The sequence below is a fragment of the Crotalus tigris genome, unplaced genomic scaffold (assembly GCF_016545835.1).
Source record: "Crotalus tigris isolate CLP2741 ecotype Arizona unplaced genomic scaffold, ASM1654583v1 scf7180000020245.1906669, whole genome shotgun sequence".
NCBI lineage: Eukaryota > Metazoa > Chordata > Lepidosauria > Squamata > Viperidae > Crotalus > Crotalus tigris.
The window spans coordinates 1,049,143-1,060,586 of record NW_024097926.1 but is presented as its reverse complement, the minus strand read 5'-3'; the positions used below and the strand labels follow the sequence as shown (position 1 = coordinate 1,060,586).

Sequence of the window (11,444 nt, the reverse complement as noted above, 5' to 3'; positions counted from 1 at the left end):
TGAAAGTTGGACCCTAAGAAAGGCTGAGTGCCAAAGAATGGAGGCCTTTGAACTCTGGTGCTGGAGAAGACTCCTGCGAGTCCCCTGGACTGCAAGGCGATCCAACCGGTCAGTCCCAGAGGAGATCAACCACGACTGCTCTTTAGAAGGCCAGATCCTGAAGTTGAAACTCAAGTACTTTGGCCCCCTAATGAGAAGGAAGGACTCACTAGAGAAGAGCCTGATGCTGGGAAAGATGGAGGGCAAGAGAAGAAGGGGACGACAGAGAAGGAGGGGGCTGGATGGAGTCACTGAAGCAGCAGGCGTGAGCTTCAATGGACTCCAGAAGATGGTAGAGGACAGGAAGGCCTGGAGGAACGTTGTCCATGGGGTCGTGATGGGTCGGACACGACTTCGCAATTAACAACAATAGGAGACCAAGAAGAAAGTGGCAGCCCTTGACCCAAAGGTGCTTTTTCCAAAAGGCAATTGACACTTTCTTGGTGTGGTTTTTTTTTCTTCGCTTCCAAATGTTTCGCTTCTCGTCCATGAAGTGTCTTCGTTTCTAACTTCAGCCAACTTCTACAGTTCGAACTTAAATGAAACGTTTGCGAGGAACAACCAAAAAAAAAAAAAACACAAGAAAAGTCCAGTTGGCTTTTGGAAAGCTACCTTGAGGACACTGGAGGGCATTTAAAAAGAGACCGAATAGCCCTTTGTCTGGAATGCGATGGGGTCTCCAGTTTAGCAGGGGGTTAGACTAGAGGATCTCCAAGCTACCTTCCAACTCTATTATTCCAACTGTATAAAATTCTGACAACCGTGACCTTGGAGATTGAGAATCTCCATAGACTTGCAGCCATTGAGTCTCTGCAACTAAGGAAGCCCCCCCCCAGGTACAGATGCTTGGAAAGTCATGATGCGCAACTAGGCAAAATTGCTGCCAGGCACGGGGGGGGGGGGCACAAGTACCCATTGACCAGAATGCAGAAGGTGTTGTTTCCCACTGGGACCAGTTTTAAGCCCCACGAGGTAGAACATAGAAGCCTAAGGCTGGAAGAGACCTCAGGGGTCTTCTAGTTCAGACATGTCAAACACAAGGCTCGGATGCGGGCCGCAAAGTGGTTTCATGTGGCCCGCGAAGCCATCCTGGAAACAGTGAGGGAACGGCCCCCGCTGCCTTGACCCTGGCCCAGGCCGGCCGGGAGCCAATGTACAATTTTGTGGTGGCCATCTATGCTGAAACGCATTCAGTCTTAGCTCCATAAGCCCCCCCCCCCTCATGGCCTGAGAAGAACAGTGAGGCTCCTCCAGTGGACCATGCCTCGGCACTTGCCCTGGTCCCCCCCCTTCTGCCAGAGACACTCAGATCTATCCCACTCCTGCCCAGGCCCCCACAAGCCCCCTTGACGCAAACGGTGTAGAGCTGGCCATGCCCACCCAGCAGGCCACACCCACTCCATTCACACCCACTCCATTCACACCCACCCAGTAGTCCGCACCCACCCTGGCCACACCCACCCGGCCCCAAGGGCAGCCACCGGTCCACACAAACAAGCAAAGCCCCATCCGCGGGATGCAGGCAGCACACAAAACCACGCCCCCTCCGGTCCGTGGTGCCCCAAAGGTTGGGGACATCTGAGTTAGAAGAGAAGACGGTGGAACTGGCCTAGGGATAGAAGATGCAGCTCTTGGGAACCTGTCTGCAGGCTTAGTAATGCTTCTCCCCGTCAGGGATATAAAGGCCGGCTGGGCTCTGCTGCTTCTCAACGTTAAGATTTATTTTTAGATGGTCTACGATTACAGGTGGCAGCGTCAGCTGCTGGCCCAGGTGTGTTGGCTTCCTCTAGGCAGTCTATCTTCCTTTCAGATTGATTTGGGGAACTCTTCTACGGACTCGGTGCTCGGATACCTGAAAACACAAACGTCACAGGTTGCAGCTGCCAGGGACAGGCGGTCCTCAACCGACGACCACCACCGCCGAGGCACCCGTTTTACGACATTTCTTGCCACCGTTGTTAAGTCAATCCCTGAAGCCGTGAGGTTTAGTAACCCGGGTGGTTAAGTCAATCTGGCTTCTCTCGTCAGATGGTCGCCCCCCCCCAAAAAAAATGGGGGGGGGAGAGGGGATCGCGTGACCCTTGGGACACAGCCACCGTCCTAAGTATGAAGCAGTTGCCACACGTCTGGCTTTCGATCACGTGACCACGGGGATGCTGCAAAGGCTGCAACTGTGCAACATGGCCCCAAGGCACTTTATCCAGCACCATGGTAACTTGGAACAGTCCCTAAATGAACGGTTGTAAATCGAGGACTCCTGGATAGCTATTTCGAATTTCTTAACTCTCTTCAGCCACACTTACCCTTCTGTGATTCGAGCCTGGGCTTTGTGCATGTTAGGCAGCTGTATTAATAGCTATCCCATTCTCCCTTAATTCTTTGTTAGCAATTTTATATATAGATATATACACACACACACATACATACATACATACATACATATATATATATACACAAATACCAGCAAGAACATGAGGAAAATTGCCAACTCTGGAGAGCCCTGCCTTAGAATAAAAGGAAAAGAAGGGACAAATGTTTTCAGCCTTGCCAGATCCTGTTCATTAACCTTACAATAAAGACAGGGCAAGTTCTCCTCACTGGGTTTCTCATTTGGACTACCCCGCCCCACCGTTCTAGCAGCCTTACATGTCTTTGACGCCATATTTGCCTAAAGACTGCCGTGCAGCATGCTTCCACAGCATTTCTTCATCGATGCCCAGGGCGGCCAACACTTTGGAGAAACGGCGCTCCACTGCCTGGCGGGCATTTGTCTAGAGGAGAAAGAAGGTTTTGATGGATCCCAGTTTGTACCAGAGGCAGCGGCGTTACCAAAAAAACCCCAAACAAACAGAGCTCCACGTGAATAGCACAGCTAAATGATCTCTTAGAAGCCGCTTTCGCAAGCTTGGGAGCACAGAGGGAGCACTCTTGCAAAATGGCTTGCAAAGGGGAAGAGGCTGCAGCAACACTGCAACATTGCAGTGGCTGCCAGAGGTGAGCTACCTTGTTGAGAACGGAGGGTGATGGGTGAACCCAGCGAGGGATTCTCTCTGAGCTTGGTGATTTGGGTGATTTTGTTTGACGTTTCATGACCCAACTAGGCAACATCATCAGGGTTAGAAGGGAATGGAGTCGAGAGGAGGAGGGGGAGGAGGACTGTGGTGTCCTTGGGGCTCTCTGAGCTGGGTAGTTTTCTTGCAGATGTTTCATGACCCAACTAGGCAACATCATCAGTGCTACCAGGGAGCGCGATTTGCTCTCTGTTTATATACGCTGGCTAGCCCTGCCGGCGTTGGTGAGGGCTGTTTTCTTCTACCTAGAAGAACCTGCTTAGAAAACGTGCCCATCAACGCTGGCAGGGCAAGCTATTGTATACAAACAGGGAGAAAGCCCCACACTCCTTCGCACTGATGGTGTTACCCAGTCAGAGAATGAAACGTCTACCAGAAAACAAGCAAGCTCAGAGAACCCCCAGAACCCCCCAGTTCAACTAATATCCTCTTCTATGGCTACAGATCCTCCCTGGACTGTCACCCTGGCAGGGTTTTGCCCAGAGAAGCAGGGCTGACTCTAACTCCACCCAGGAAGTCTGTTCCTGCACCACCCACCTGCATAACTCTCTCAAACAGATACGGGCGGCTCTCCACACGATCTTGGATCTCCTGCAGCTGGATCATGTATTCCTCCATGCGCTGTTTCTCTTGCCTCCTACATAGGACGTGGAAAGAAGGGGAGGGACCTTCTCATCCTAGCTTCCCTGCTGGGATCTCTTGGTAGTCTCCCATCCCGGTACCAAAATAAGCATCTTGATCCAGCTAGTATCAGATGGCTTGGAGATGGGGGGGGGGTGAGATGGGAGTGAAGCTACTCACCTGAGTTCTTCCCGCCTTCTCTGGACAGACGCGGAGGACCGTCCTTTATTCTGGTAAGTCGCCAGGCATTTGGCGACTTCCCGCTGCATGTGTTGCGCCTTCAATCTGCGCAGCTCAGCCCGGCGTTTCTCCTGCTGCTCTCGACGTTCCCACTCCAGCAAAAGCAACCTAGCCAAAGAGACCGGAGTTGACACCACAGGGAAATGCTCCCAGAATGGAACAAAGACAGGAGATGCTGATACAGGTGGTTCTCAACGTACCCCTATTCATTTTGCAAATAAGCCAGTTTGGTCCACGTGGTTAAGGCACTAGACTAGACAGCGGGAGAGTTCAAGTCCCACTTTAGCCATGCAAGCCAGCTGGGACTATTGGACCAATCACCAGGAGATGGTGAGTTCTAGTCCTGCCTTAGGCACGAAAGCCTGCTGGGTGACTTGGGGCAATCACAAGGAGACGGTGAATTCTAATCCCGCCTAAGGCATGAAAACCAGCTAAGTGACTCTGGGGTAATCACCAGTAGACATTGAATTCTAGTCCCACCTTAGGCATGCTGGTATAGGGTTTCCTGCCTGAGCAGGGGATTGGACTAGATGACCTCCAAGGTCCCTTCCAACATTATTATTATGGATCATTGCACAGTCAGCCAGATGTTCAGACTGGATTTGGCATTTTGTCTACCTATCGAGTCCTTATCCAGGACCTGGGATAGGCAGATGTGGATGTTTGATGGTATTACAGATATCGTCACAGGATGGAAGCAGTTCCTAGTAAGGCCGCCTTTTGCAATTGACTAATGGCGAATTTGTCAATGCCAATGGTGCAATTGGTGTTTTCACTGATGTATTTTTAATTCCTCTGGTACCCCAATGATTTTTTGCGGGGGGAGAAGCTTGAAAGCAACCTGCACACACCCACCTGTTGGCTTCCTGTCTTTTATCCGCTGTCTTGGTGGACATCACCTGAGGCGCCATGGACGGTTCAAAATCGGGGCAAGACTGGGCCCTCCAGTAGATCCCCCAAAGCCGCCGGAAGTCTTGAAATGAATCTCCTTGGTCTTTCTTTTCCTGGTCTTCCGAAAGAGGCTGAGAGTTACTGGAATGAAGGTGGAACGGCTTGCAGATGGTCAGTTTTCCTGGAAAAGGTAGAGAAAACAGAAGTACAGATGGTCCTCAACTTACAAGAACACATTTAGCGACCGTTTGAAGTTACGACGGCACGGAAGAGACTGAAGAAAGGGATGAGAAATAGAATATATTTATGAAATAAAGTAAGAATGTATTTAAGTAAACAATATGTCTATTTTAGATATGACAACTACCGTACTTTCCAGCGTATAAGACGACTTTCTCAAGCGTTAAAATCGGCGCCAAAGTCGGGGGTCGTCTTATACACCGAGTCGTCTTACATGCCGGAAATAACGGTAGTTTCCGGCGTATAAGACGACTTTCTAGGCATGCGACGTGGCGCCGAAGTCGGGGGGTCGTCTTATACGCCGGGTTGCCTTATACGCCGGAATATACGGTATTTTGCAATGAAATAAGGGAAATTTGGGTTACCCGAAATCTAAATATTATAGATATTAAGGGTTAAATTGGAACACTGTAATTGCAATTAGGTAAACTTTAAAAACAGGACATGGATAGGTATAAGTAAAAATATATTGATAAATGCCTTAACTGATTGAGTTATAATTAGAAACGTATTAATTTGAATGTGATATAATAATCAAGGGAAAAAGAGAGGGAATTTTTGATGATGTAACCTTGAGACATGTACTATTGATTACCCAATCACCACGTTGCTTCCTAAATACTTGGATGTAAAACTGGAAAATTCATAAAACTTATTTAAAAAAAAAAAAAAGAAAGTGACTGAGGACCGTTTTTCACACTTGCGACCGTCGCAGCATCCCCAGGATCATGGGATCCAAATTCGGACGCTCGGTAACAGGCACGTATTTATGACCGTTAGGATGTCCCGGGATCGGGTGATCACCGTTTGTCAACTTTGCGGCCGACTTCTGACAAACAAAGTCAACGAAGGAAGCCGGATTCCCTTAACGATCCCAGGCGTCGCTTAAACAGCTGAAGTGATTCACTTGCTGATGGTGGCAAAAAAGGTTGTAAAACGGGGCACGCCTCACTTAACAACTGTCTTGCTTAGCAATGGAAATCTGGGGCTCGATCGCGGCCGTGAGCCGAGGGCTATTTGTACACTAGGAGCCCCAGTGGGGGCAGTGGTTAGAATGCAGCATTTCAGACTAAACTCTGCCCGCTGCCAGCAGTTCGATTCTGACCGGCTCAAGGTTGACTCAGACTTCCATCCTTCCGAGGTCGGTAAAATGAGGACCCAGATTGTTGGGGGCAACAGGCTGAGTCTGTAAACCGCTTAGAGAGGGGCTGTAAAGCAATGTGAAGCGGTATGTGTCTGTTATTGCTATTGCTATTCTAATTCTATTCCATTCCCATTCTCTATTCTATTCTATTCTATTCTACTCTTTTTTCTATTCTATTCTATTCTACTCTATCCTATTTTCTGTTTTCTACTCTATTCTATTTTCTATATTCTATTCTAGTTTTCTATGTTCTATTCTATTCCATTCCATTCTACTCTACTCTATTCTATATTCCATTCTCTATTCCACATTCTATTCTATTCTATTCTATTCTATTCTATTCTATTCTATTCTATTCTATTCTATTCTATTCTATTCTATTCTTTCCATTCCATTCTAATTCTAATTCCATTCCACTCCACTCCACCCCATTCCATTACTCCATTCCATGCCATTCTCATAGTGGCGCAGTGGTCAGAAGGCAGTATTGCAGGCTAACTCTGCCGACTGCCAGGAGTTCAATCCTGACCGGCCTTCCATCCTTTCGAGGTCCGTAAAACGAGGACCCAGATTGTTGGGGGCAAATATGCCGACTCTATACACCGCTTAGAGAAGGCTGAGAAGCACTGTGAAGCAGTAGATAAGTCTAGGCGCTACTGCTATCGTTCACTTGGCTGCTGGCTCCCCTCCCCCTTCCTAGCCCTCATGAACCCTTGCTGTCAGTCAGGGTCTCCTGCACCCACCTTGCTCTTTCTTCTGCTCCAGCTGTTCTTGGAAGCGCCTTTGCAGCTGCTTGAAGTTGGGCACCTTCTGATTAATGACTGGCTTGAAGCTCAGCTCCTCCTTGGGCGTGGGGCCGCGCGTCTTGGCTTTTCTTTTCTCCTTCTGAGGGCCCGGCTCTTCGGGCTCCGTGGCTAAGCAGAGCATCTCCGCTCGGAGTTTCTCCTCTAACTCCTCCAGTGAGAGGAGCTTTTCCCGCGAGAGACGCTGCCCTTCCAGGTTCAGCAGCTGCTGAGTGAGATTCAGCCAACGGCGACGTTCCTGGCGCATCTGCCGCTTCCGGGCTTCTGACCGGGCCTCCATCTTCCAAAAGAGGGGCAAGAGAGAGCTCCTAGGAACCAAGCTCGTGTGGGGCAGGTACCTCTGGGCTCTGCTGCAAGGGACCTCCGGCGTTCTGGAAGACTTGGGGACCCCCAAGCAGGGTCCCTCTTTGGGAGCGGGGCAGCCCAAGACCGTGTCAGGGTTGTAAGGGGGCTCCCGGGGCGGGGCGGTCGAAGCCCGTGGCAAGGTCAGCTTCTTGGACTTCTCTAAATCCTGGTCTTGGCAGATGGTCTGGCCCTTGATGGAAAAGCTCTCCCACATCCAGTGAAAGGGGAAGGAGCCTTGGCGAGATGACACTTTGGGGTTTTCGGGAGGAGATGGTTCATCGCTCTGCTCCGGAGGGGCAGGCTCCAGCTGCCTAGGGGAAAGCGGAGCTAAGATCAGACACGGATCCTGCGCACGGGCCCTGGGCCTCAGAGGGTCAACCAAAGAAGACACAAAACAGAGGAGCTAATTCTACTCTCTTGCAAAATTAGGTTGACAGAATCTCGCACAGTGCAATTCTCCCGCCGTCTCCTTTACAGCTTGAGAAACTAGGGAGGGTCCCTTCTGAGCCTCTTGCCCTGCCTGTTACACAGCTGAGGGCTATGCTTTCTCTTATCTGATCGTTCCTGGGCAGGGTCTCTTTGCTCCGTCTCCCAAGGTCTTCCCCAGATATCCTTTCACATCCCTGCACATAGTCTGAACTGTTTTCCATAGATCTAGATTCATTCCCCCCCCCCCTTTACAGCCTCAGAAACTAGGGCAGGTCCCTTCTGAGTCTCTTTCTCCATCCATTATGCAGCTGTGGGCTCAGCTGTCTCTTATCCGGCCGTTCCCTTAGCAACATCTCTTCGCCTGTCTCCCAAGGTCTTCCCCACATACCACTGCACATAGCTGCACACATACACTGGGTTTTTTTTTCACAGACCTTGCCCCAGGATTAAGCAGAGGAAGAGTTCACGAAACTTGCCTCTTTACGTCTTGATCTGGCTCGGCATCTGAGGCTTCACTGACATCTGGGACGGTTTGTTCGGGTTCCCAGCAGCCCTTGAAGAGAGGGCGAAGGACTTTTTTCTTAGTACGTTTCATACAGATGAGCAGTCCATCGCCAGCATCCAGGTAATCCTCCTGGGTCAAAGACAGAGAAAGATAATAACAACAACAACAACAACAACAAAATACAAAGATCTACAAATAGAAATAGAAAGACTGTGGCAAAAGCAAGCAAGGGTAGTACCAATAGTCATAGGCTCCTTGGGTGCCATCCCAAAACAACTGGAGCACCACTTGAACACCATCGGCATTGACAAATTCGCCATTAGTCAATTGCAAAAGGCGGCCTTACTAGGAACTGCTTCCATCCTGCGACGATACCTGTAATACCATCAAACATCCACATCTGCCTATCCCAGGTCCTGGGTAAGGACTCGATAGGTAGACAAAATGTCAAATCCAGTCTGAACATCTGGCTGACTGTGCGATGATCCAAAATAATAATAATAATGATGATGATAATCGGCCCAATAAGCTGGATGCCATGACCCTATTTGGCATGCCCCTCCCCTTAGGAAGAAATCCAAGAAGACCCTTGAAAGACCACTAGTCCAGTTTCGGTCACCACATTACGAAAAAGACGTTGAGACTTTGGAAAAAGTGCAGAGAAGAGCAACTGATTAAAGGCCTGGAGACTAAATCATTTGAAGAACGGTTGCAGGAATTGGGTATAGCCATGTCACCCAGGGTCACATGATAGCAGCGTTCCAGTATTTGAGGGGCTGCCACAAAGAAGAGGGGTGAACTTATTTTCCAAAGTACCAGAAGGCAGGATGAGAAGCAACAGATGGGAACTAACCAAGGAGTGAAGCAACCTAGAACTAAGGAGAAACTTCCTGATAGTCAGAACAATTAACCAATGGAAGAACCTGCCTCCAGAAGTGGTGAATGCTCCAACACTGGAAGTTTTTAAGAAGAGACTGGACAGCCATTTGTCTGAAATGGTATAGGGTTTCCTGCCTGAGCAGGGGGTTGGACTGGATGACCTCCAAGGTCCCTTCCAACTTTATGATGATGCTGATGCTGATGACAATTTTAATAGAATTTTTTAAATGAGAAAAAGGAAAGAGGGAACTCGATGGATATCAACCGAGATGCTTAGGAAGATATAACAGAATAACAGAGTTGGAAGGACCTCAGAGGTCTTCTAGTCCAACCCCCTGCTCAAGCAGGGGACCCTATACCATTCCAGACAAGTGGCTATCCAGTCTCTTCTTAAAAGAGACTAGACAGCCTCTCCTGGGTGCTTGGCTATTCCTTCCCTCCACCAAAGCTTAATGCACTGACAGATCCTGCTGTTGCTAGCGTCAGGAATGAAAAATCAGGATTGTAGGTTAAGTTACAGGTAAGATGTTATTGCTCAACCTATACATAAGAATCTAGTCAACTAACATTAGTCTTAAAATGTTGCTAGATAAGAAACAATGGAATTCAAGAGGAGTTGGATTTAGAGTTTTAGACCATTTATGGCAGCATAACGATTCTGGGCTGATGACGTACTTTACTCCGCCCCCCCAGGCTCTGCTTGCTCTTCTCCTCCAGCTGGTTAGTTAAGACAAATTAAGAGTTTTCTGCAGGGGATGAACCCATAACCCATGACAGTGGTGCCAGGCCCAACCCAAGCTACCTGTTGCGACGGGGTATTTTCTGAAAGCAGACCCAAAAGTCGGACCTGCCCCTTTGGTTCATAAATGGTACCGGGGGTCCGAGTAATGGGATCCACGGAGGGCTTGATACAGGCATTGGTCAGCACCGACTGGCGATGAGGGTTCAACATGGTGCCCACGACAACATGGAAGAGTCCTGGCTACTCCCTGGTTACCGAAGCAACTGGTCCTCCTTCAGAACAAGCTCAGCTAAAGCATAGGGTTCTGGAATAAAGGCAAGACACAGGACAGGCTGGACGTTGGCACGGAAACATCATCGCTAAGATTTGAGGTCTAGCTGGGCCTTGTACCCTGAGTCTGGGTCGCAAGGTCGAACTCAGTCCCTGGAAAGAAAGATAGATCGGTTATTATTTTTACAATGTGTTTCAACTTCCGCTTCCCAGAAGCGGAAGCCAAAGGAGACTCAAATGGAAGCTTTAGCTGAGCAGGATATTTGGTGTGGTTTAAGGGGTCAGTCTTTCTCTAATCCAGTGTTATTAGGGTTAACTTAAACTTGTGTGGACTTCAATTCCCAGAATTCCCCAGCCAGCATGGGAGTTGACGTCCAGCCAGATATAAGTTGGTGAAATAGAGAAACATTGCTCTAATCAGAATAACAACAACAACAACTTTATTATGGTCATAGACCAGCAACAGATATCACTTTTTACAATATATTAAGAAAAAAATAAAATAAAAATAGTACTGACATTAATGGTAAACAATAACATCCCTGTTAAGAAAATACATGTTCTCAAAATGTTAGGGTCACTCCCTAGTTTACGTGAGTGGAAAGCCGATAAGTGTGTGAGTAAATCTAATGTTCCAAAAATTATTAGAGATCTCGCCCCAAAATTGGCACAAGTTGACGGCTATAAAGCTGTAACCAAATTTTTTTCTTGTGGACGTGGCCGCAACACAGTATTTTGCCACTGCGTGCGTGATAGGAGGGTTTGCGTCCTGGAGGAGAAAGCCTACATAAAAATTGTCTGCCCTCCCTGGCAATCTCTTTCATAGGGGAAGAATATATGCTGACTTATAAACTCGGTATAACTCACAGTACAATAAAACATGTGAGATGTCCTCAATGTCTCCTTTACCACATATACATACCCGTTCTGCTATTGGTGTTCTCTTATACCTGCCCTGGAGGAGTGCTGGGGGAAAAATGTTCAATCAGTAAACAGAGCTGTTCTGTAAAGATGGACAGTTAAACATTTGATAAATACATAAAAAGAAATAAAACAGCAGACTCTTGAACAGATCTAAACAAAACAACAGTCTTATTCACATCTAACCTACATCTGGGTTGCAAGAATCCAAACCACGTTTACGTCTCAATGAAACAGACAATTCTGTCACGCCCACTTGATTTCTGCACTCTAGCTATGCTCATTATTGTGAAAGCTTGGACCT

General features: G+C 48.3%; 1 protein-coding gene across 2 annotated transcripts; it reads right to left on the bottom strand.

Moving 5' to 3' along the window:
- Positions 1-1,506: 1,506 nt before the first annotated feature.
- LOC120318510 (testis specific 10 interacting protein) lies at positions 1,507-10,788 on the bottom strand. 2 transcript variants are annotated; one of them, XM_039366209.1, is made up of 8 exons: positions 10,010-10,788; positions 8,300-8,457; positions 6,990-7,705; positions 4,827-5,043; positions 3,912-4,079; positions 3,648-3,747; positions 2,686-2,810; positions 1,507-1,891 (listed from the first exon to the last, which is right to left on the bottom strand). In XM_039366209.1, the coding sequence occupies exons 1-8, from the start codon at positions 10,157-10,159 to the stop codon at positions 1,846-1,848; spliced, it is 1,680 nt and encodes a 559-aa protein (XP_039222143.1). In that variant the 5' UTR covers positions 10,160-10,788; the 3' UTR covers positions 1,507-1,845. The 2 variants fall into 2 exon arrangements, with proteins under 2 accessions (XP_039222143.1, XP_039222144.1); XM_039366210.1 differs by having other exon boundaries at positions 10,081-10,788.
- Between the last annotated feature and the right edge of the window lie 656 nt (positions 10,789-11,444).

Excerpts from the sequence above, each read along its gene's own strand:
- LOC120318510 (XM_039366209.1), bottom strand. The coding sequence starts at position 10,159 with ATGTTGAACCCTCATCGCCAGTCGGTGCTGACCAATGCCTGTATCAAG. Across the intron at positions 7,706-8,299 it reads CCAGATCAAGACGTAAAGAG|GCAGCTGGAGCCTGCCCCTC; the intron begins GCAAGTTTCGTG and ends GCTTTCCCCTAG. Across the intron at positions 3,748-3,911 it reads AGAAGGCGGGAAGAACTCAG|GAGGCAAGAGAAACAGCGCA; the intron begins GTGAGTAGCTTC and ends CGTCCTATGTAG.